Genomic DNA, 19,963 nt, shown 5'->3' on the forward strand with positions numbered 1-19,963 from the left:
TTCTGACAAGTTACCTGCCTTGTACAGGGTCCAAGATAGACTCTTTGAATACTTTGGTAAGGTTTGTGTCAGCCAAGAGTAGAAAAGTAAAGATTTAAACGTAAAACAAAATATTGAGAGAATGACCTTAAGTAAGATAGCCCACGGCAACTTGCAAAGTGTCTTAAATCATTGTTGCTTGGGGCGCCTGGGTGGCTCAGTCAGTTAAGCGTCTGCCTTCGGCTCAGGCCCTGATCTCAGGGTCCTGGGATTGAGCCTGTTGGGCTTCCTGCTCAGCAGGGAGTTTGCTTGTGCTCTCAATCTCTCTCTCTCAAATAAATAAATAAATAAAATCTATTAAAAATTTAAAAAAATTAAAAAAAATCATTGTGCTCAACATCAGCATCACCTGGAACTTGTTAGAAATACAAATCCTTGGGTCCTACCCAGACTTTCTGAATCACAGTCTCTGGAGTTGGGGTTCATAAATTTGTGTTTTCACAAGCCCACTAGGTGATTCTTATTTTCACTAAAACTTGAGAAATCCTGCCCTACATGACATGAACGATAGGCCAGAAATCGAATGTTTAAAGCCCAGCTTCAGATATTACCGAGGCAATGTATAGCCAGATCTTCAAAATGATTTCTAGTATAAATAAATAAGTGCAGTTTTCCTTGGGGCTCAAAGTCTGAGTCTTTAGTGGTCCCAGGTATGATAGTTCTTTACTGCAGTTACCGTTTCCTGACAAAGAATACAAAATTAATGTGATTTTATTGGAAAGACAAACAAATCCCTAACACTTTCCCTTGGTACCTGACAGAAGCTTGACATACGGCCCAAACACAGTGGCCCTGCTGTAACAGAATCAGCCCAATTTGCTAGAGCCACAAGCTGTTGGAAAAATGCCTGCGGTTTCTTTATTTGCCTCAGCATGAAGACACGGAGGGGACTATCTGATGCTCCCCATCTCTCTCACAGGGGCCATCAGGGAATGGTTGGTACTGCAGAGCCCACATACGGCCTAGGTTGGGTCAGCCCAGGCAGCACTGGGCCCCAGGGACAGAAGAAGCAGAGTCCCACTGTGACTAGAGCGGCCTCCTCGAGAGGCCCACGTATTATGTCACGTCACCTCGAAATCGACTCCACTCAAACAGTGCACAGCCATCAGGCGACATTTGATAGTGGGTCTGGGCATCTTTCCTCCTTCTGCTTGATCAGAGAAGAGAATAAGAAACTCAGAAAGCTTTCTTTTATATTTCTGAATTGAAGGAGGGGCTGGAGCTCATTTCCCAAATCCAGGTCCTGCTTTATGATCATAAAAATGCCGAGCCCAACAGTGTACTGCACAGACCTTAGTGCTTACAGATCTGCTGAGTTGAACTGAATCTGCAAATCCATAGAATTATATAAGACATTTTAAGTTACATTAAATTTCTGCTGTGTGCTTCTAAATCATGCAGTGCAAGACCCATCAGCACTTAGGGTATATTTATTGCCTTAACAAATGTCAGATGATTGTGTCCAGTGTTATCTATTATTTATGAATAACAAGAGGCTGTAGGACTGGAAATGACAAGCTTTAATATGTCCAAAAGGTTAGGCATAATGCAGATTGCTGCCCTATAAATTTCTTGACACTCTTTTCCCTCCTAATAAAGCATTGTCAGTAGTGACTGTAGCAAACTTGCATTATTTCTGTACAGTTCATGACCGCCTCTGCCTTCAGTGAAGACATGTAATTGCAGAAACATATTTAAAAAGAATGCATCCTTTTAAAAATTAGGAAATTTAAAAGTAATTGGAGTGGGAAATTCCTATTATCCCATTAAAAAATGAATCTGTTTCCGAAGATAGTTCCCAGGCTGTAGGCTTATGAGAGCTTAAGAAATATTAATTAAAGATGACAAACCTTCACACTGCCCGTAATTAGCTTTCTGACACCGATTAAGATCCTGTCTACCATGCACTCAATATATTTGAGAACAGCCATCTACTTTTCACTAGTTTACTTCAGGGCCTTTCTGTAATTGAAGGTGCTGGGAGATTTACAGGTGATGCAGCTCTGTGTGGATCTGCGTGGATCTTCTCAGGCCATGCGCTTTGCGGGACTTGAACTATTACCTCGCGCGGCCTGTCTCTCCCTGGGACCGGCAGGTGAATACAGTTTTTCCGTCCTCTCTCTTTATGGTAAGGACGTGAATTGTGCGTTCTGAGCAGCACTTGGAGCTTTCGAGGCCGTGCTCATGTATAATGTCAAGAAAAGAGAAGCCGTCCTCGGGAAATATCCCAGTTCCCACTCTTCGGCCCTTACTAGGCTACTTTGTCTATGGAACAGTACGGTTTGCAAAGTGAACCTTGTAACAGGCTTTTTTAAAACTCCAGGAAATGAGGCTATCAGAAAGAAAGCTTTGAGATAAAGCTAATATTATTTTTTCATTATTATGCATGATCCAAAATACAAATCGATTCTTTGCAGTTTTTTTGTTAGGACAAAACAAAGTTAGAGGAATACCATATAGTCGAACCAATTAAAGAGCAAATTTTTAACTACTCCAGTTCAGTTAATAAGATCATGCCTAACCTGGTCCCTATAGTCCATGAAAGTTCCATTAAGCTGTCAGAAAACTTTGTCACTGTGTGTGTTTTTGTGCAAAAGATAGGAGAGAATGGAAAAAAAGATTGAGGGGGTAAGGGCAGGGGGTGGGGCATAAAATGAATTCATGTCAAGGGTGATGTGCCTTGAAAAAGTGGCTACAGATGAAAGGTAAGAAGCACTTCTAGAAGATGAACTGATTTGTAAAATACCTAAGGTTTAAGTTGCTGATTTTAGAAGAAAAAATTCAAGTCTCCATAATCATAATTTCAGCCCTTCATTTTTTTTTTTTTTTGAGAAAATGGATGTTAGGTGAAGAAAAAGGTTTTAGTTGGTATCTCTCGAAAAGAAACTTTAAATATTGGTGTGTAGATGCAGGCAGGCAGGGAGATGAAGCAGCTTCCTACGTGGCTGACATTTAACTTTTTTTTTTCATCTACCCTTTCCACAATAATCTCATCAAGACCTTAGATAAATTCAGCAAGTTGTCAGGAGGATACAAAATTAATTAGATCAAATCTACATCTCTGCCCGCACGGCTGAGAGAACAATTACAGCCTTCCACATGGGCTGCTCAGTCCGAGCCCCTCCTGCGGAGCACACGCTCACATCATCCGTCCGAAAGCCCGGCACCCGGACTGCTTCCTCTGCTATTCAAATAGATTCTTCTGGTAGGTGACAGGGCAGTACTAATCTAGTAAAAATAAATGGTGGCGCCCTGGACTATATTAGCGTTTCTTTCTCAGGCTCCCCCGATTTCAGAGTCTGATCTGGATGAAAACTCTGTGCTGTGCATCCCCGTGTTTTAACTAGAGAGACAGAGAACCCCAAAACTGGAGTTGAGCTGGTTGGCTTGGAGCTTTACCTAGGATAGAGCTCGTAGCTTGGCAAGGAGCATCTACCAGGGAAATGCCAATGAGGTATAGAAACAGACACTTTAGATCTAAAACAGATGTCAAGTTCCATTTCCCAAACTTACTGTATATATGTAACCGGTAGCCTGATATTATTGAATGATCCATTTGTTACATGTCTGTCATCCTCGATCTCGGTCTTTCCCTCCCTCCCACGCTCCTTTCACCCCTTTTTCCCACCCATCCACGTTCCTGTCCCCCACTGCCCACAGCTACAGACCAAAGCCCTTAGCATAACTTTGAGGGCTCCAGACTACCACTTCAGTCTCTGGTCTGGTGGCCCCCCAAATACTCCATCACCTTAGTCACAGCACACTCTGCCTTACAGCCTGTACTCTCCTGGCTTCCCGTCCCGGTCAGGTGGCTTATTTAGCTTGCAATGGCCTTCTCCCTCCTCTTATCCTTCAAGACTGCACGGTCTTTCCCTCAGATCCTAGCTTGGGTCTGAGTTGGGTCTCCCGCCCTCCTGTCTCAGAGCTCCAGCGGCCCCTCGTTCCTTTACTCCTCTTACTCAGACTTCTCTCTGCTTCCCGGGCTAGCCAGGAGGCCCCGGTGAAACTGATTTCCTGGACTTGAAGACTTCGGTGGAATTCAGATCAGTATCCACTGTAACAGTTTGTAGATAGTACCTTCTGGCTAAATGTTTGTTGAATGCATGAAGAAAGAAAGTGAGGTTGCCGTTTTGCTTTTCTTTGAGCTAGGGTTATGGTCACCATTATTAAACATATTTTCTAGTGCTTTCTGGATTCCAGTTAGTCTCCTTCAAAGCCATGGAAATGAGAAATGGAAGAAAAGGGCAGCCATATAATTAAAGAAGAAAAAAATAACATATTAGGTTAATTAGGTTAACATAACAGTTGATAAAAACCTGAGGTTAAATAAAATTAGAAAGAACCAATAGTTTTAACCACGCCCTTGTTTTAGGAACGGGTTGATTTCTTAACCTTTCTCACTTAAAAGTGGCATTTGAGGGGCGCCTGGGTGGCTCAGTTGGTTAAGTGTCTGACTCTTGCTTTTGGCTCAGGTCTGATCTCAGTGGTGAGATCAAGCCGCCTTGGGCTCTGTGCTCAGCAGGGAGTCTGCTTGTCCCTCTCCTTCTGCCCCTCCCACTCCTGTGCTTGCTCGCTCTCTCAAAAAGTGGCATTTGAACACCTGCATTCAGTGATAATCTTTTAAATTACTCTATAACATTTCAAATGCCTGTATAACTTTCAGTGATAATTTTCTGATAATATTTTTTACAGAATGAAATTTTTACTTTAATTCCTCTTCTGTGGGTTATTCTAGGGTTTTCTAAAAGTTAAAGGGTAGAAGTAATCTAGAGATTAGATTTTATGTACTCACTGAAGAAATTATCAGCAGTCTCTTCCAGCAGGATTGCCAGGTAGCAAGTATGCAGAACATCCAGTTAAACTTCAACTTATTTCAACAATAATAATGTTTCAAGTATAAGTATGTCTCGTGCAATCTGTGGGACATACTTTCACTAAGAAGTATTCATGGCAAATTTAACTAGGAATTCTGTATTTAATCTAGTAACCTTACTCTGCTACCCCTAAATAATGTGTTTCTAATGATTCCCACAAATATTCTTTCGACCCATCTACACTTTGGAGATTAAAATAACAGAGAATAACTAAACTGACTCTAAACCTTTATGGGGCCAGTGTACCATAATTTACAAATTGAAATACTCATGGACTCAATTTCAAAAATTGTATTTTCATTTTCATCAGCGGCAGCAGTAGCAATTTTAGATACTTTTTATGAACTTTGAAGGATCGCTTTCCTCTAACACTCAAAACAGAAATAAGTGAACTGAATTAATTCAGAATGGTTGTTGGAACAACAGCAGTCAGTCCCCGGCTCTTCAGTGTTCCTGGGCTCTGCGCATGCCCACTCCTACCTGGTCCAGTCAGGTGTGGATTGTGGGGTGGGAGGTGCAGCCTCCTGCCCTGCCCACTGGCAGTCTCCCCACCAGACTGAACCCTTTTCTCTGAATTCTCCAAGACTGCCCTACCATCACATTTAAAAAATGGCTGTGATACTGTAGGTTTTACAAATAAAAGCTATGCAAATTATCAAGGGCTTCGTCTTTTTGAAACTAAGGCTGTTCCACAAAAGCCTGAGTTTGGCAGCATTTCCACAAAACCTTAAAATATGAATCCTGTACCAAACATACCTCACTTCCCTCCGCCATCCTCCTCCCTGTGCAGTGGCATGTGACGGCCGCAACACTGGTGCTGAAGGGAAGGCTAAAGAAAAGGGTCTGAGAAACCATCTTCTAAGGCTATGTCCTTGACATCAGCCAAGCTGCCTTGAGTCGTCTAATGCCCTTTCCTGAAGTCCGCTGCGCATACTTTTGCCTTGTTCACACAGGCAGTGGTGGCCGGAAAGGTTTTCGGTGCACTTTCTTGTCTATGTGTGCTTCATCTGTCTGGCGGTTTGCTGTTTCTTGGATAGAAACCGTGTCTATCTCTAGTGTAGCCTCTAACTCCTTATTGGCATCCCGTACCGTGCTGTGGAGCCAGTAATAAATTTTGCTTGAGATGCCTCAGAAAACATTTTTGTTATGGTAATGGTACTGAGGAAGTGACAGAGAAAATCTGGCCGAAGTATAGGAATCAGGAAAAGAAGAGAAGCTTGTTTTTCTTCCCCTTTACTCTTGTCATCACTAATAATTTTCTCTGTATGTAGGATCACCTACATGAGACTTGATAGGAGCCAAGAAGTGACTTCCTCCGTTGAGAGAATCGGGGTACTTTAAAATCCCCAATCCATTAGATTTTAAGCATCGGAGGTGGTTAAAATGCTAGCGCCGTTGGGCCTGGCTCCGTGATCTACACTGCTCACCTAAAATTGGATTTCTCAGCTTGTTAATGAGGAAAGCCTGGCTATGAGCGTTTGAGGCTCAGAATAGGTAGAGTTTGAATGAGCGCAAAGGGAAAAAGGGGTCAAGTGTAGGTTACTGCCAGGTTAGGGGAACACACTGTATCATGAATCCATACCGATAACGGAAAAGGAGACAGGCCCCAGAAATACCAAAGGTCAGCTTTCCCTCGGCCACAACTTGGGGAATCACCAGCTACCGGTATCCTTGGGTGCTCACTGCTGGTCTGGAGAAGAATCTCATCAGATGCTTAATAACAAGACTAGAATGAGTAATTTCCTTTTAATCTAAGTCCATTTTACTCTCAACTCCTACTTGACCAAACTTCTCATCCCTAGTCACAAAGCTCAGTAGTTGGAAGAGATGTCACGAGGCCTAGATCATATCATTGCAACACGCAGAGCCCGGCCCACAGAAGCATGGTGATTATTAAATCATGTTCTTCCAAATGCCAGAAGCCATGTTTGGGTAGTAGTTGAATCCTCACTGGACTCCTGTAATTGCTTGAGGCCAAGAGTTACCCAAACTTTAGTCATTCAACTTCCAATACTACAGTTTTAGTGATACCAGTGAGTCTTACCTACCATATTACATAGTAATTTTATCCCCCTGTACTCCCAGCGTTTGCATTTACTTAGTATTTTATTTAAATTACCTTTAAAATGTACTACCAGTAGAAACTTTGTCATCATAAATGGCGGGGGGGGGAGGGGGGAGTGTCACTATTCATAGATAGAAGGTAACCATAAAAAAGTAATTGAGAGCAAAACTGCTTTAAGTTCCAGCTAGCTCCAGCTGCAAGGCAAAGCCCCCAGTCTAAAGCCTGTTTGTTCTTGTCAGAGTGGGATAGTAGCAAGTTAAGGGAGTTGTTAACGATAAAGCACCAAACTGAGACTTTTCCCTTGACATAACCAAGAAGACTGAAAGAGAAATGAAAAGGACATGACCTTCCAGCGCAGGATTCAGTATTCTTGAAGCGTGATGTCCGGAACCACCTAAATCCTGTCCTGTAAGGAGCGGCCTGTCCTACTGGGAGGCCCTACTGCTGCAGGCTACACTGCATTGGAGGAATCGTTGATACACTACTCTGTGCTCTAGAAAATTCTGTTCGGGATTGTTTATGAAGTATGGACAACATACTCATCACCATACTTGACAGACCTTATGAATCTTACTGCAATATTATTTCCCAAAGTAAAAAGTGCTTACACAAATAGCTTGTACATTGATTAAAATATATTCAACATTTACTGTATGTTTTAAATTATTCATTTGATATCTAATTTAAATTCTGTTTCTATATCTTTTTCTTGTCTGCAATGAGTATATATCCTCTTGACTAAATATAATTGATAGTATCTCACTTTAAAAGATTGCCCAAAATATATAAGCATACTACAGCGCTGGCATTTCCAATCAAATGGGAACATCTTTGTATATATTGACCATTTTATCTGTTTTCTGACAGCTCACAAGAACTCTATAAAGTCCGAAGTAGGGGATTTTCTTCTGTTCTGATTTATTGTGCCCTAACAGCAGTGGTCAGCATCTACATTTTATACTCATACTGCATAGCTCTCTTGGCAGATCAGTACATGGCCGATTTCCTCACGTATCTTGCAGTCTTCTTGGAAATCAGGATTTATGGTATTATTACTTTTGGTCAGAAACAAGAGGCACAAGAGTGGCTATTAATTTTCAGTATTGCTTAACCCAAAAAAGAAAGCTCTTATTTCTTTTGCTGTGGGAAGGGAGGTGGGGGGAGACAAGCCAGATCTAAAAATAAAGTGGATTTTCTTTCTTATATGTAATTAGAGCCCCTTTGTAACTACTCATTATCACCTCAATAGTTATAGGATGAATAAATAATATATATTTTTAAATGTGGCAAAACCAAGAAAGAAGTAGCCAGGGCTGCATCCAATTTATCAACTTGGTGATTAAAGGGCCGGCTCTAGAGGCTCCAGACATCTAGGGACCCAGAGATAAAACAGAGCAGTTGGCTGTGTTTTTACTAATGAATCTAGGGCTTGAAAGATATCAAGCAATTTTAAAGAAAAGCAGCAAGGACAAGAGACATTAGACAAGGCCAGTAGGGTAATGAAGGGCAAGGCCAGTTACTGAGAGAGAAAATGACTTCATTTTCAGTGATAATGCTTCTGTGAGCCTTACAGGCCTCTTCTCCCGCTTTGTTAGTATGACTGTCTGTGTCCATACAGCCTCAGAATGCTCCTCACAGTGTAGAAGGAAAGAGCCTTGGAACATTGCACAGAAGGGCAGAGGGCTTGGGTCTATTATTTGGAAAGGGGGAGGCTGAGAACAATGGTAGCAGAAGGGGGTTAGATTGCAAGGTGAGGATTGGTGCTTTGACAGAATGTGAAGAACATACGGGATTAAATCGAGACGAAAGACAACAGCAAAGGAAAAGAAAGGAAAAGGCAAGCAAACATACTCTGGAAATGCAGGGGTGTTTGGGGGTGGCGTGGGGCCGGGAGTGGGGCCGGCCGGTGGTGGTCCGCAGATCTGCAGGGCGGAGCCTCTTACTCAGCAGCCAAATTACAAAAAAAAAAAAAAAGGCATGGGGCACTTGACTCCTCAGCAAGCTGGTGAGCGGGACACATTTTCTGCTTAGCGGGGAAATGTGTGGTATTTTAGGAACAATTCCAGAGTATATTTAGCTCCTAAAGCTGGGGCACACAAATGTCACATTCCCATGAGACAATCGACCCAGTGAAAAGAGCACCCGCCAGAGGCCCTCGCAAAACCCATGAAACTCTCGCATCCTGGGAGATGCTGTGCACACGGATGTGACATCATTAAGGCACCCACATCAGGAAATGAAAAGAAGCGAGGAGATCACAGATTGGGCTGAGTTAAGGGACGTCATCATGAGTCAGAAAAGAAATAAGACTTTTCCAACGGAATCACGCCATCACCAAGTCATACCACACAGTGCTTAGCAAAACAGAACAGACGTTGAAAATAAATCATGAACATTAAACAGAAAAACCATTCAGAGCAAAATGGAAATTAAAATCATAAAAATCATGGCAAAAGGAACATTAAGCTACATTTTGTTTTTGAAAAATTTTTCTGCATAACAACCCATTGTCATTGCCCCATCAAATACATACTCAGTTGTCAAAAACCCGACTCGAATTGACGGGGCAAGGCAAGGAGTTAAAGGCACAGGAACAGTGATCGTGTGAAACGCCCATGCAATCACCTCTGCCACCATTGTTTGACAACTGTAGACTGCTTCCAGCTTTGTCAATATTCATAATAAGACCCAAGAGAACAAACAGTGCCGAATTTTAAAATGATCTGTCACAGTGTTAATTGGACTCTTTGATAACCTCCATCCCTTGGGGGAGTTAACAACTGGAGGAGTCATGCCACCCGTCTCCGTGAAGTGAAGAGAAAATGACTGTAACCAACAGCTAGCGATCTGGTTGACATACTTAATGCTCCACTAGAACGGCTGTTTGGATTTTCAGAAAGTCACAGTGACCAAACACCAAGTAACTTCACGGAGCTGTCTCTTCTGGAGAACTCGGCCAAGACCAACACATCTGCGGTCTGGAGCCACACATAACAAATAATGGCACATGGTAGGGCTTGTGGCCCACCGTGATAGTTCTGTCCCGTCACCCATGAGCCTGGCGCGCTGGCGGAATGCTAAGAGCAGGGATGCCGCCAGCTTCAGGTGGCTGCTGAGGCAGAAGCCACTCTTTTTAAGATCTGGGACAGGGAATATGAATCAGAAGTTCTAGGGGAATAAGAAAATTGATTTTTGAGGGGACATGCTCTGGAATAAGTGACAAGGGCTACACCTTTGCATTGCGGCTTGGCCCACACAGCAGTGGAGGTGAGTCGCAGAAAAGAGGGCGAGGGTCTGGTGTGTGGGGGGCTTCCTGGCCAACAGTCTCTCAAAGTAAAGATGGAAATAAGTACATAGAAAACCCCAAGGGAGGGACACGCCAGAGACTGGCCTCCAAGGGTCACAGTGACTGGTCTGCCCTCGAGATTCCCAACCCGCGCTTGGATGAAACCCTTGAGAACATATAGAAGTGAACAATTCTGAATGAGGGGAAACCGCTCTCAACATAACTGGGCTTTTCAGTCTCTGATTACAAGACTGTTTTTTGGACAAGTAAAGGCCTCTTTGGTTGCAGCTGCAACTAAAGTAGGATGTGTTACCAGAAGCAGCCACTGGTGAGAAAAGAGAGGACATTTCCTGTCTCTAGTTGAGCAGAGAAAGCAGGGGAGAATTTAGGACAGTTCACAGTAGAGTCCCTTTCAGCTTTCAGAAAGGAGCGCAGCTTCCTTTCTGTTTTAAATGCATAGCAATTCTGCTTGACTAAATACCATATTTTTGTTTCAGCTGTTGTCTTCAAAGGGCAGTTACAGTACCTCGCAGGATGACAGCTCTATTCACACTCAGCACCACGCGTGAGGGTGGGATGCTACGGGCCAGTAAAGACTCTGCCCTGCTCTCTCTCACATTAAACGGGCCTTTGCTTGGATTACGTGCACGTGCCAACAGCCCTGCATTCCATCCCGTTGTGGAATGGGAAAGGAGGACCCAGAATCACAGAATGAGCTCAGAGGAGTGGAGAGGGATCTGCTTTGGGCCAAGCCGCACCTCTTTTGGATGGAGGGCGCTTAGAGGATGTGTTATTTGTTTTGTGTGGTTTCTCCTCGATCGGGGAATAATTGAGGATCAAGCCGAGCACAGAGGATTGGATTGTAGTCTTTTTTGAGATGCTTTCAATCACTGTGTTGGAGGTTCCTTGAACACTGCTACGATGCAGCTGGAAGCAGTTACACAGTCCTCCTCACTTTTCCCTCCCTCTCCCCCCAGAGGAAGAGGCATTTCCAAGGCCTTACCCTTCTTGTCTTGGTGATTACGGGAAGACACCGCCCCCAAAGAGTCTGTCCTGTCAGGTGAATCGAGCAGATCCTTCCAGTCCAGCATTCCTGCCCTAGACTCATACCCCTCTTGAGCCGCCGCATCTGACGTGGTGGTGCTGGGCAAGAGGGAACTGGAGTGCCCTGTTTGCATCACAAATACAGTTAGGCAACACATCGCCAGAGACCCCCACATTCCCTTTGCTCAGGGGCCAGGAGGGGGACCCCCAAGCTGGCTGTAGGACTGAAAGGAGATTGCCCTAGAAATAACAGGCTTGGGGGCTGGGGTTCCGCAGAAGACTCCCTGCCCTTGCAGTTAGAGGATGAAGGGCCAGATCCTATCTCTGCTGCTTGCTGGGTGAGCCTGGGAGGTTCACTTATATTTCTCTGGGCCTTGATTTTGCTTGTGCACAAGATGGGGATGATGTCACTTACCTCCCTGTGTGGGGAGGATAATGGCAAAAGTACCCAGCAGTGTCTGACAGCACGTGCTCAAGAAATACCAGGGTACTTCTCTGGTATTCCCATAGCACCACTAAAGGCAGGATGTGTCCACTCTGGGGGTCACCATTCATGACTGAATGGGCAGGTGGATGGTAGTGGATGAGCCTCTCGCCTCTCGCCTCTCGCCTCTCAGAAACAACTCAGCGGTCCCGAGCCCTTCCCACCGAGCCTTTCTCATGGAGGGTGTGTCTAGTTTTCAGCTTCAGCTCAACTTCACGGGTTCCCCAGTTCTAAGAGAAGTGATGGCTTTCTCAAGGGAGCTGCTCCCACCACCGCTTCCCTGGACTGGCAGCCTCAACTGCCCCACGTTGCCATGACTATGCCTTCCGAGTCTTGTTCTGGCAAAGTCAGTCCCATGGTTTATGACTCATACTTGGGAGAGGTTGTTCTTGAGGCCATGATTCAGATTAGAAAGGGATAGCTTTTTGAGATCCAGAGGAGCCTACCAGAGGATGACATTAGGAAAAGAATGGCCAGGTTGGGAGTTATGGCAGAAACTCTGGATTCTTCCTATGAACACATTCCTAAGCCTTCCTGCCAGCATCCCGCAAGGTTACATACAGGTTGCACCAGGTGCTTTGATGTCAACTGTCACAGTGGTTTAAAGGAAGCCGCACTACCTCTTCTTTCCAGTAGAAATAAAATTTAACCTGTGATTTTCCATTAGAGTCTTTGGCTCATTAAACCACCTTAGCTGTAGCAATCTCTTGAACAATGTTTGAAAAGACATCAAGGCAACTTCTGTGAATGTGGAAACAGTGCCTCTGGTAGAACGGAGGACAGATTCCCAAGTGGCTCCAGCCTTGGGCTGTGATCACCATGTATGTGATAAATAAAATATTGGTGACCAGAAAGAAAGATCACAATGAGGAATGAATTGTGTTCTTCTTTATTAGTTATTATAATAAGTTGGGTTCCCAGGAGACTCCAGTGCTGCACATAACAGACAACCTATGTGAAGAAGACCTCAGGAAAAAGCAGAGAAGCCAAGTGGGTCACCTACATTCTAATGATTTCTGTGGAAGCACCACTCTTAAATGCCCCCACAGCACTCGGGTGACATTTAAGAAACCTCCTTCTGTGTAGAGTTTGTTCTTCTCCACGCAGCTTCAAACATTGGCTTTGGTGCACATAGTCTGGTTTCTATCCAGCTGTTAGGAACATGTTCATTTACAACTCAAGAATGCTTGCATCTAGACTGTCTTTTTTTGACATTCCTGGGTTTCATAGCTCATCTCTTAATACTGATAAGAGAACAGGAGTAGCGAAATTAAGCCGGACTTGGAAATGCAGAATTTCTCTTACTTCTTTTTTGCTTATATCGCGGTCTGAAAGAGAGCCTCTGTTTCCTACTCCTGAATTCTGCACCGCTCTTACGCGATATATGGTCAGCCTAAGAGAGAATTTGGCACCCAGCCTAGGCAAACCATTAGAAATCGCTTTGTAGGGAGTTAGAAGGGGCGAGGCGGGGGGGGGGGGCGGAGAACGAAATCCTTTTCTCCAAGTAGCAAGAATTTTTTACCTGAATTGATATGCATTTTGAGTACTTTCAATTTAACTTTGTTCAAGGGGCAGTTTTATGGTAATGCTGTAAGTATGGTTTAGGGAGAACATTTCTTAATACGGTAATCTAGGGGAAATATATGCCTAAGGGACACATTTCTCCGTCGAAAGATTTCCTGGACCATATGCTGCAAATACATGGAAAACTCATTGGTAATGGAAAGCTATGGCTATGAGAGGAAATTAATGTGGACCAGATGGTAGTTAGGTAGGAAAATGCTTTACACAAATGTGAGAAATCAGCTCCTTCCTATTGCTGAAGTGTTAGTCTAATACCCACCACATCCCCATTTTCTGTATGTAAATCTAGAGAAACCATGCATCTGATGTACTCAGAATTAAAGAAAAAAACTGAGCAGCCTGAGGTTTGTATTCTTTTAAACTTATGCTTGAGGATAGGCAACATGTGTCACTGGTGAAATCAGACAATCGGAGAAAGCAATACCTGATTCTCAAAAATTTTAGAACCGCCTCGTAAGAGCACGATTAACCAGCAGTCCTTAGTTTGAAATCAAAGAGGCATATTATTATTATTACTACTTCTCCAAGCTTAAAATGTTAAAAGGGAGTCACTTATATTCTTTCTTAAAATCTGATTCTACAGGCTATATCATTTGTGCATTCCCTAGGAGACTCTGTGACCAAAATAATGCTACACAAATAGGCATTTATTTGTAGATACGGTATTACAGGTCAGTAGATTTGGAGCCTATGATTTTGTCTTGTTAATCCATGATGAAAGGTCATAACTTAATCAGTGGAGCTTATGATGTATTCTTTTTTTTTTTTTTTTAAGTAATCAATCTCTCCATCTAATGTGGGGCTTGAACTCATGACCCTGAGATCAAGATTCGCACACACTGCTGACTGAGCCAGCCAGGCGCCCCTGATGTATTATTCTTACGCAAAGAAATAGATTTTAGAAGTTAAATTTAATATGCATCATACTGTTTCTCTATATCTACAAGTCTTTGTGTGATTCCAGAGATTAGAGACGCTTCAAACCACTCTTACCTATTAGCAATGGTTGTAGCCAATTAGACACAAAACAAGAGACACTAAATCAGTACAAGAGAGGGAGAGAGAAGGAAAACAGGGTCCAATTCACTAAAAGGGGTTCTTGCGTATGTGAACTGCTGTTGCACAGAACTTTTGCCAAGCAGAGAGATTGCATGATTTATCGTAGAGATTCCTTTTTCTGAGTTAGGCAGTTCGAGTCTCACGGCTCTCTCTCTGCACTCAGCCACTGAACATTTTAGGGGGACGTGCAAAGGGCACAGCTGGGGACAGTGGGTGCATTTTGGACTTTGCGGTCGGCTTCCTAGTCTATACCCATGCTCAGTACAAACAGCAATTTGGTCTTCCCTTTGACAGGAGAAATTTGACACTGTAGTAGGCACTCAACACATATTTGCTGAGTGAATTAATGAAATCTATTCTTGTTTTTTAACTCCAAAATAAGCATCTCTTGGAATAGTTTGTGAAAAGAAAGTCTCCCGTGTTTTCAAAAGTACTGTCTGGACCAGTTCTTATTTTGGTGGTCAGTCAATCATCTAACAACTTGACGCTGGACAGATTTAGCCTAAAATGGATAGGATCATTAGGTGAAAGGAAAATTCTACCTCTTCTTTAGTTTCATCACAGAAGCCACTGATCAAGAGCTGAGGGTGAACAGGCATCATCCCTTAAAATGTTAACATGGAGGAATTAATAAGTTCCTTTCCCTTTGTAAAGGAACTAGGAGAGATCCATAGATTGGAGGGTGACTTTTTCTTCCTAAAAAGCATCCCATCGTTTAACTCTTCTTTCTATATGAGAAATTACCTGGGAGTTAAAATTGGTCTTCGTCCAATTGATGAATGCTGGGGAGGTAGCCGGTTCAATTAGATTTAAGACCTGAATTCCTCAGCATCTGATAAAAATTATTCAATTATAGGAAATGATTGCAAAGTGTGATATGGGAGGAGAGCAGATGCTAAGTGGGTTCTCTTCCTGAAGGGTGAGCTAAGCTAGATGACATCTGCCTCCTGAGAAATTTTTCTTATTGTTGGTGTTCAGTATTCTGGCTTGAGTAACAGATGAGACTAAAGGTGGATGAATTCTGTGGGCTCATCTGCTTTACGTGGCCTCCCTTCACAAGGAAAACAGGAGAAATCAAGCATTGTGTCCCATATCTGCACAGCTCACTTAGGGCTGCACAGCCTTTAGGACTTCCAAAGAGGCTTTTTATTTATGCTAATTAGACACAGGGAGTAAGAGTTTATTACATAGAGCTGTGAAACACATTTGTAGCCATCTTGAACTATTTCTTCAGTCCTAAACCTGCCTTGCTTTCTTTTCTTTCCTTTTTTCCCCTTCCTTTATCCCCTGCCTCTACATTTAAAGACTGTCCTGGAATTGTTACTGTTAACGTATTTTTAACACAAAAGCTATAAAATGCGCATCAGTGAAACTCTTAGTCCCCATTCTAATGCAAAGCTTAAATCTTCATCACACATGTTTTTCATATTTAAAAAACACTTGAATAGTTTGCCCTATAAACATTTGGGGGAACTCTGAGAAATAGCAATGGAACACTTCAATTGCATTTCAATTTTTCTTATAAAGGGCTCAGAATATTCTGTTTATGGACTTCATAGCTTTGTTTAATGTATTGTCTTGTATTTCAGAGCAGGAACAATGGGATAGATCCTGTTTGCACATCATTTCCACTGCGTCACTCTTCCTTGTATACATTCTGAAGAACTCTCCCTGAAAATATGTCTAAATATTCATACTCTTTGTGAACTTAAGTTTCAAATGGCTAATTTTCATGTGATGTCGGAAAGGTTTGCCTCGTAAGAACTGGTCTCTGCATGCTGTGTAGATTTTTTTCCCCCTGCAGAGGGTCCTGCCCTGAAAGTCAGCATTTTGGGGAATGGTACTCTATCAGTTAAGAGCTATGGCCTATTACTTACAAGCACTGTTGTTTTATCTTGGATACACTCATAGTCCAAAAGCAATATCTTCTACCTCAAGAACTCATTAAGTGTATTCACCAAATTCCCTAACGTTGGCAAATTTCATGTTTTGTGGATTAAAAATGTAGGAACCAGTCTCCTATGTCAATTGTCTCTCATAGGCAGTGAGTTTTGAAGCATTGTGAAATTGATAAATAATTTTAGTGAATTGGGGCCCTGAAGTAACAAAGAATCTGGTCCATGATGTTTAGGGATGGAAACTATAAACTACCACAGGATGAGTGGCTTAGAATTAAAAAAAAAAAAAGTCCATAAACTGACCATATACTGTGTTGTAAGACATTTCATAATCTGGAAGAGGAGTTGAAATGTCTATAAAAAAATAATGAGGATAAAAAATTAATTAAAAAAGAAACTTAAGGTTTGAAAATACTCAAGAGGATTAGTGAAACAGGATTTCCCACATAGATTTCCATCGATATTAAATTATGAGTAATATCTTCCTTACCATTCAGGGCCACAAAGGAATCTGGAAGACAAAAGGGAGGAGAAGGTTACTTAATGTTTAACACTCTGCTTAGTGTGACTTACATCAATAAGTAGGAATGAGCTAACGCAGAATTGTGCTAACATGTGATCCCCAGTACTGAGAAAGTGCTTTTAATTTCTGCGTGTAATACAAGACACTTTATATCGGGTCTGATTTCACACTCCTCTATCTCTTCCCCGAGTGAGTTTCCTCAAAGTCACTGCCCTTTGTTGCCAAGGCTCAAAGAAACAGCAAGAGTTAGAAAAGGAACTGTGGTTATACGTGATTCTGGGACTTGAGGCCTTACTCTATACAGACGGACGTGTATGCAGGTAAAAGAAGTGACACCTGGACCACACTTACAAAACACTCTTGTCTACGCTCTCTCTCGTGTCATCCTCTCAATCACACACATAGGGGTATGTGTGTGTGCGCGCGCGCGGTGTGTCTGGGTCACATCACTGGTTCATTTCAGCTTGCTCCTCAGCCTCTTACACTGACTCTTCAGGATTTCCTCATTTCCCCTAAAAATCCTGTTCAGGAGTCACTGTGCACCAGTTATCTAAATCCTCTGAATGCCTTTATGTGAACAGGTATGGCTAGCAGAAGTAGGTCATGCTGCAGCAGGAGCAGAGAGAGCCTTCAAGAAGCCGCTAAGAAAGGCAGCGAGGGGCAGTTGTTCCTCCTGCCCTGAGCTGTGTACCCTAAGTGCCTCACCAGGACGAGTTCAAGGTTAGGTAGCCCACGAAAACACAGAGGCTTGCCCCCTGAGATTGAAGAGTAGATCACGGGTTGGGGACCTGAGGCTCTCCCCTGTGTTAGATACAGAGGCTTCCTTCGGTTCCTTTGTCCAAAAACACACAGGTGGCGTGGGCCTGCTGGTGTCGTGGACACGTGATAGAGACAGTAACAACCATTTCACAGCTTTCATCCGTTCAGTTATCCAGTCCCAGTTGACACCCCTATTTTCTACAGATGCCCATACCACCAGATCATAAAAATAGGAAGAAAATTATTCACTGAAGTCAGCTCATTAAGTTTGCTCACACAGACGCACACACAAACCAGAACTTGTTTCCCTGAAAACGGAGCCATAAGGCACCAACATGATTAACATGATTTAAGATCCACTGATCAAACATCAAACTGTTTGACGGCACACAAGTAACGCGGGCCTTTTGGTGGTAACAGTCTCCTATGTGGATTTCTCCACGCATAAATTTTGTGTTTCAAGACCCAATAAGAAGCTTTTGCCAATATGTAATATTTGCAAACAAAAAAATACAGCAAAGAATTCGGAGATGAGGCTGCCCGTAGTCCTCTTTATTGGATAATATTTGATCTCCAAAAAAAGGTAAGGTAGAAACTTGGAACCTTAGAGTCTGAGATTTCAGTACTCATGGCCCAAAGATTGAGAGTTTGACCCATGATTTCCATTATAGAACCAGGTATCAGAGTAATACAGTTTCATTCCCCTAGGGGCTGTTTTTGGGGTGCCATTTTGAACGAATGTAAGCTTCCTAGAATCATCATATGTAACCTTTGAAACACTGCGAACTATTTTCCAAGAGAGTGGCATTATTCTCTAACTTAGCATTAGTAAACATTTTCAGGAGAATACCCATGTTAATCAGATCAGAGGGCAAATGGGCCGATGTTTGACCAGCATCTTTTATATGAAGTTCCAACTGAAATGTTACCATTTACTAACTTTTGAAATGAACTCCGAGGTAAGCATAGTAGGCTAGTTCCTATAAAAAAGGTTATTTTGAGTCATCTTGTACTTTGTGGGTTCTTTCGGAAGTTTTTTCCTAAGGCGAATGGTAACAGACATAAATCTAATTAAAAAAATAATTACTTTTATTAGGCGATATGTTTGAGAAGAACAAAACCCTCCCATTCAATTAGAAAGCTAGAGTAACAGCGATCAATCTTTTTATTATTTGGCTAAAAATTACGGTGTGATAACACATTTTTTAAAATAACAAGACCAGTTTTCTAATGGAAATGCTGATCTAACTTACTGCTCGGTTATAATTAATATCCTCTGGAGTGAATTGGTTCCACAGCCTTTATAGCAACAGCACAGGGGGCACTGGCTCTGCAACACACTGTTTTCTTTATCGGATGTTTAGAAGATGATTTCTGTTACTTCTGCCTGGCTCAGTGCCAGCCGCACCCAGCCCCACATGTGGCGTTATGTTTCTGGGCCATCCGACCAAAGGATCTTTGCACAAAGATGAACATGGATAAAAAGCTGTACTTACTGTGACAGTCTCCCAGGCCATCTGTATTGCCACGTTCTATGTCCTGTTCAAAAGTCAGTCTTTAAAAAAAGGGGGGGAGGCAGGGAGAAGAAAGAAACAAATTCAATAATGCAAGTCCTTACTCCAGAATGAGTCTGAAGTTTCACTACAGAAATGAACACGGTTTGATAAATTGAGTGGCAGGTGCAGAAAAAGAAGTAGATAACGGCTGGGAAATCTGTCTCCGAAGTTTATAGAAACGAGTCTTATGTGACTCTCCGAAGAGAAGCCAGGGTTTAAGCTGCTGATTCTGATATTATTCAGGAAGTTAATTAGTTGGCGGATTATTTATATCCTCCTTTTACAGATTCTTTGAGCATTTCTTAAACATTTAAAAAGTTTAAATGTTAACATAACTCTTTATAAATGATGTAGAAATCTGTAAATTAAAAAAAAAAAAGTCTCTTCCTCTCTACTTTTGCTTTGACCCCAGCACTGCCTTCCTAGACCTTGATCTATTTCTTTGTGTAGAAATGACCTGTTTAACAGAGTGTTCCAAGGAACCGATGGCTGGGGGGCATGTAGCACTCTTGAGGGGATGGGACATGGTGGTGGATTGTGCTGAGAGCCCCCCCCGGAGACCCTGTGGCCCTGTGACTCGGCAGTATTACCCGCATGCTCCCCCACCAGCTCACTCTTCTTTCAAACCCATTTGGTCACCATTGGGCTGCACAAGGTGTATAACAAGACCAATCTCAATATATCTATTTTGATTTTTTAAAATAAGCACACTGGACTCACTCAGAGGAGTACTGTCCTTTTTTGGGGGGGGGGGAGCTCCATGCTGCTTCTCACAGCATCATTGAAACTGCC

The 19,963-nt window shown here is 42.7% G+C and overlaps 1 protein-coding gene and 1 long non-coding RNA gene across 6 annotated transcripts in view; one reads left to right on the top strand and one right to left on the bottom strand.

The window, feature by feature from the left end:
* Positions 1-19,963, bottom strand: part of SEMA6A (semaphorin 6A) — a 125,603-nt gene that overhangs the window by 12,454 nt on the left and 93,186 nt on the right. For 3 of the 5 annotated variants that reach the window (XM_073878553.1, XM_073878554.1, XM_073878556.1), the window contains exons 16-19: positions 19,112-19,170; positions 16,824-16,844; positions 16,637-16,687; positions 11,268-11,432 (exon numbers count right to left, since the gene is read on the bottom strand). In XM_073878553.1, the coding sequence (XP_073734654.1) occupies positions 11,268-11,432; positions 16,637-16,687; positions 16,824-16,844; positions 19,112-19,170 (296 nt within the window). The remainder of the gene's footprint in view (positions 1-11,267; positions 11,433-16,636; positions 16,688-16,823; positions 16,845-19,111; positions 19,171-19,963) is intronic. The other 2 variants (XM_025860997.2, XM_073878555.1) reach the window with 2 other exon arrangements.
* LOC141370277 (uncharacterized) overlaps positions 1-19,963 on the top strand; it is a 45,195-nt gene that overhangs the window by 9,712 nt on the left and 15,520 nt on the right. The window lies entirely within an intron of this gene.

Source organism: Callorhinus ursinus, unplaced genomic scaffold (assembly GCF_003265705.2).
Source record: "Callorhinus ursinus isolate GAN/ISIS: 27379988/994484 unplaced genomic scaffold, GSC_fseal_2.0 scaffold30, whole genome shotgun sequence".
NCBI lineage: Eukaryota > Metazoa > Chordata > Mammalia > Carnivora > Otariidae > Callorhinus > Callorhinus ursinus.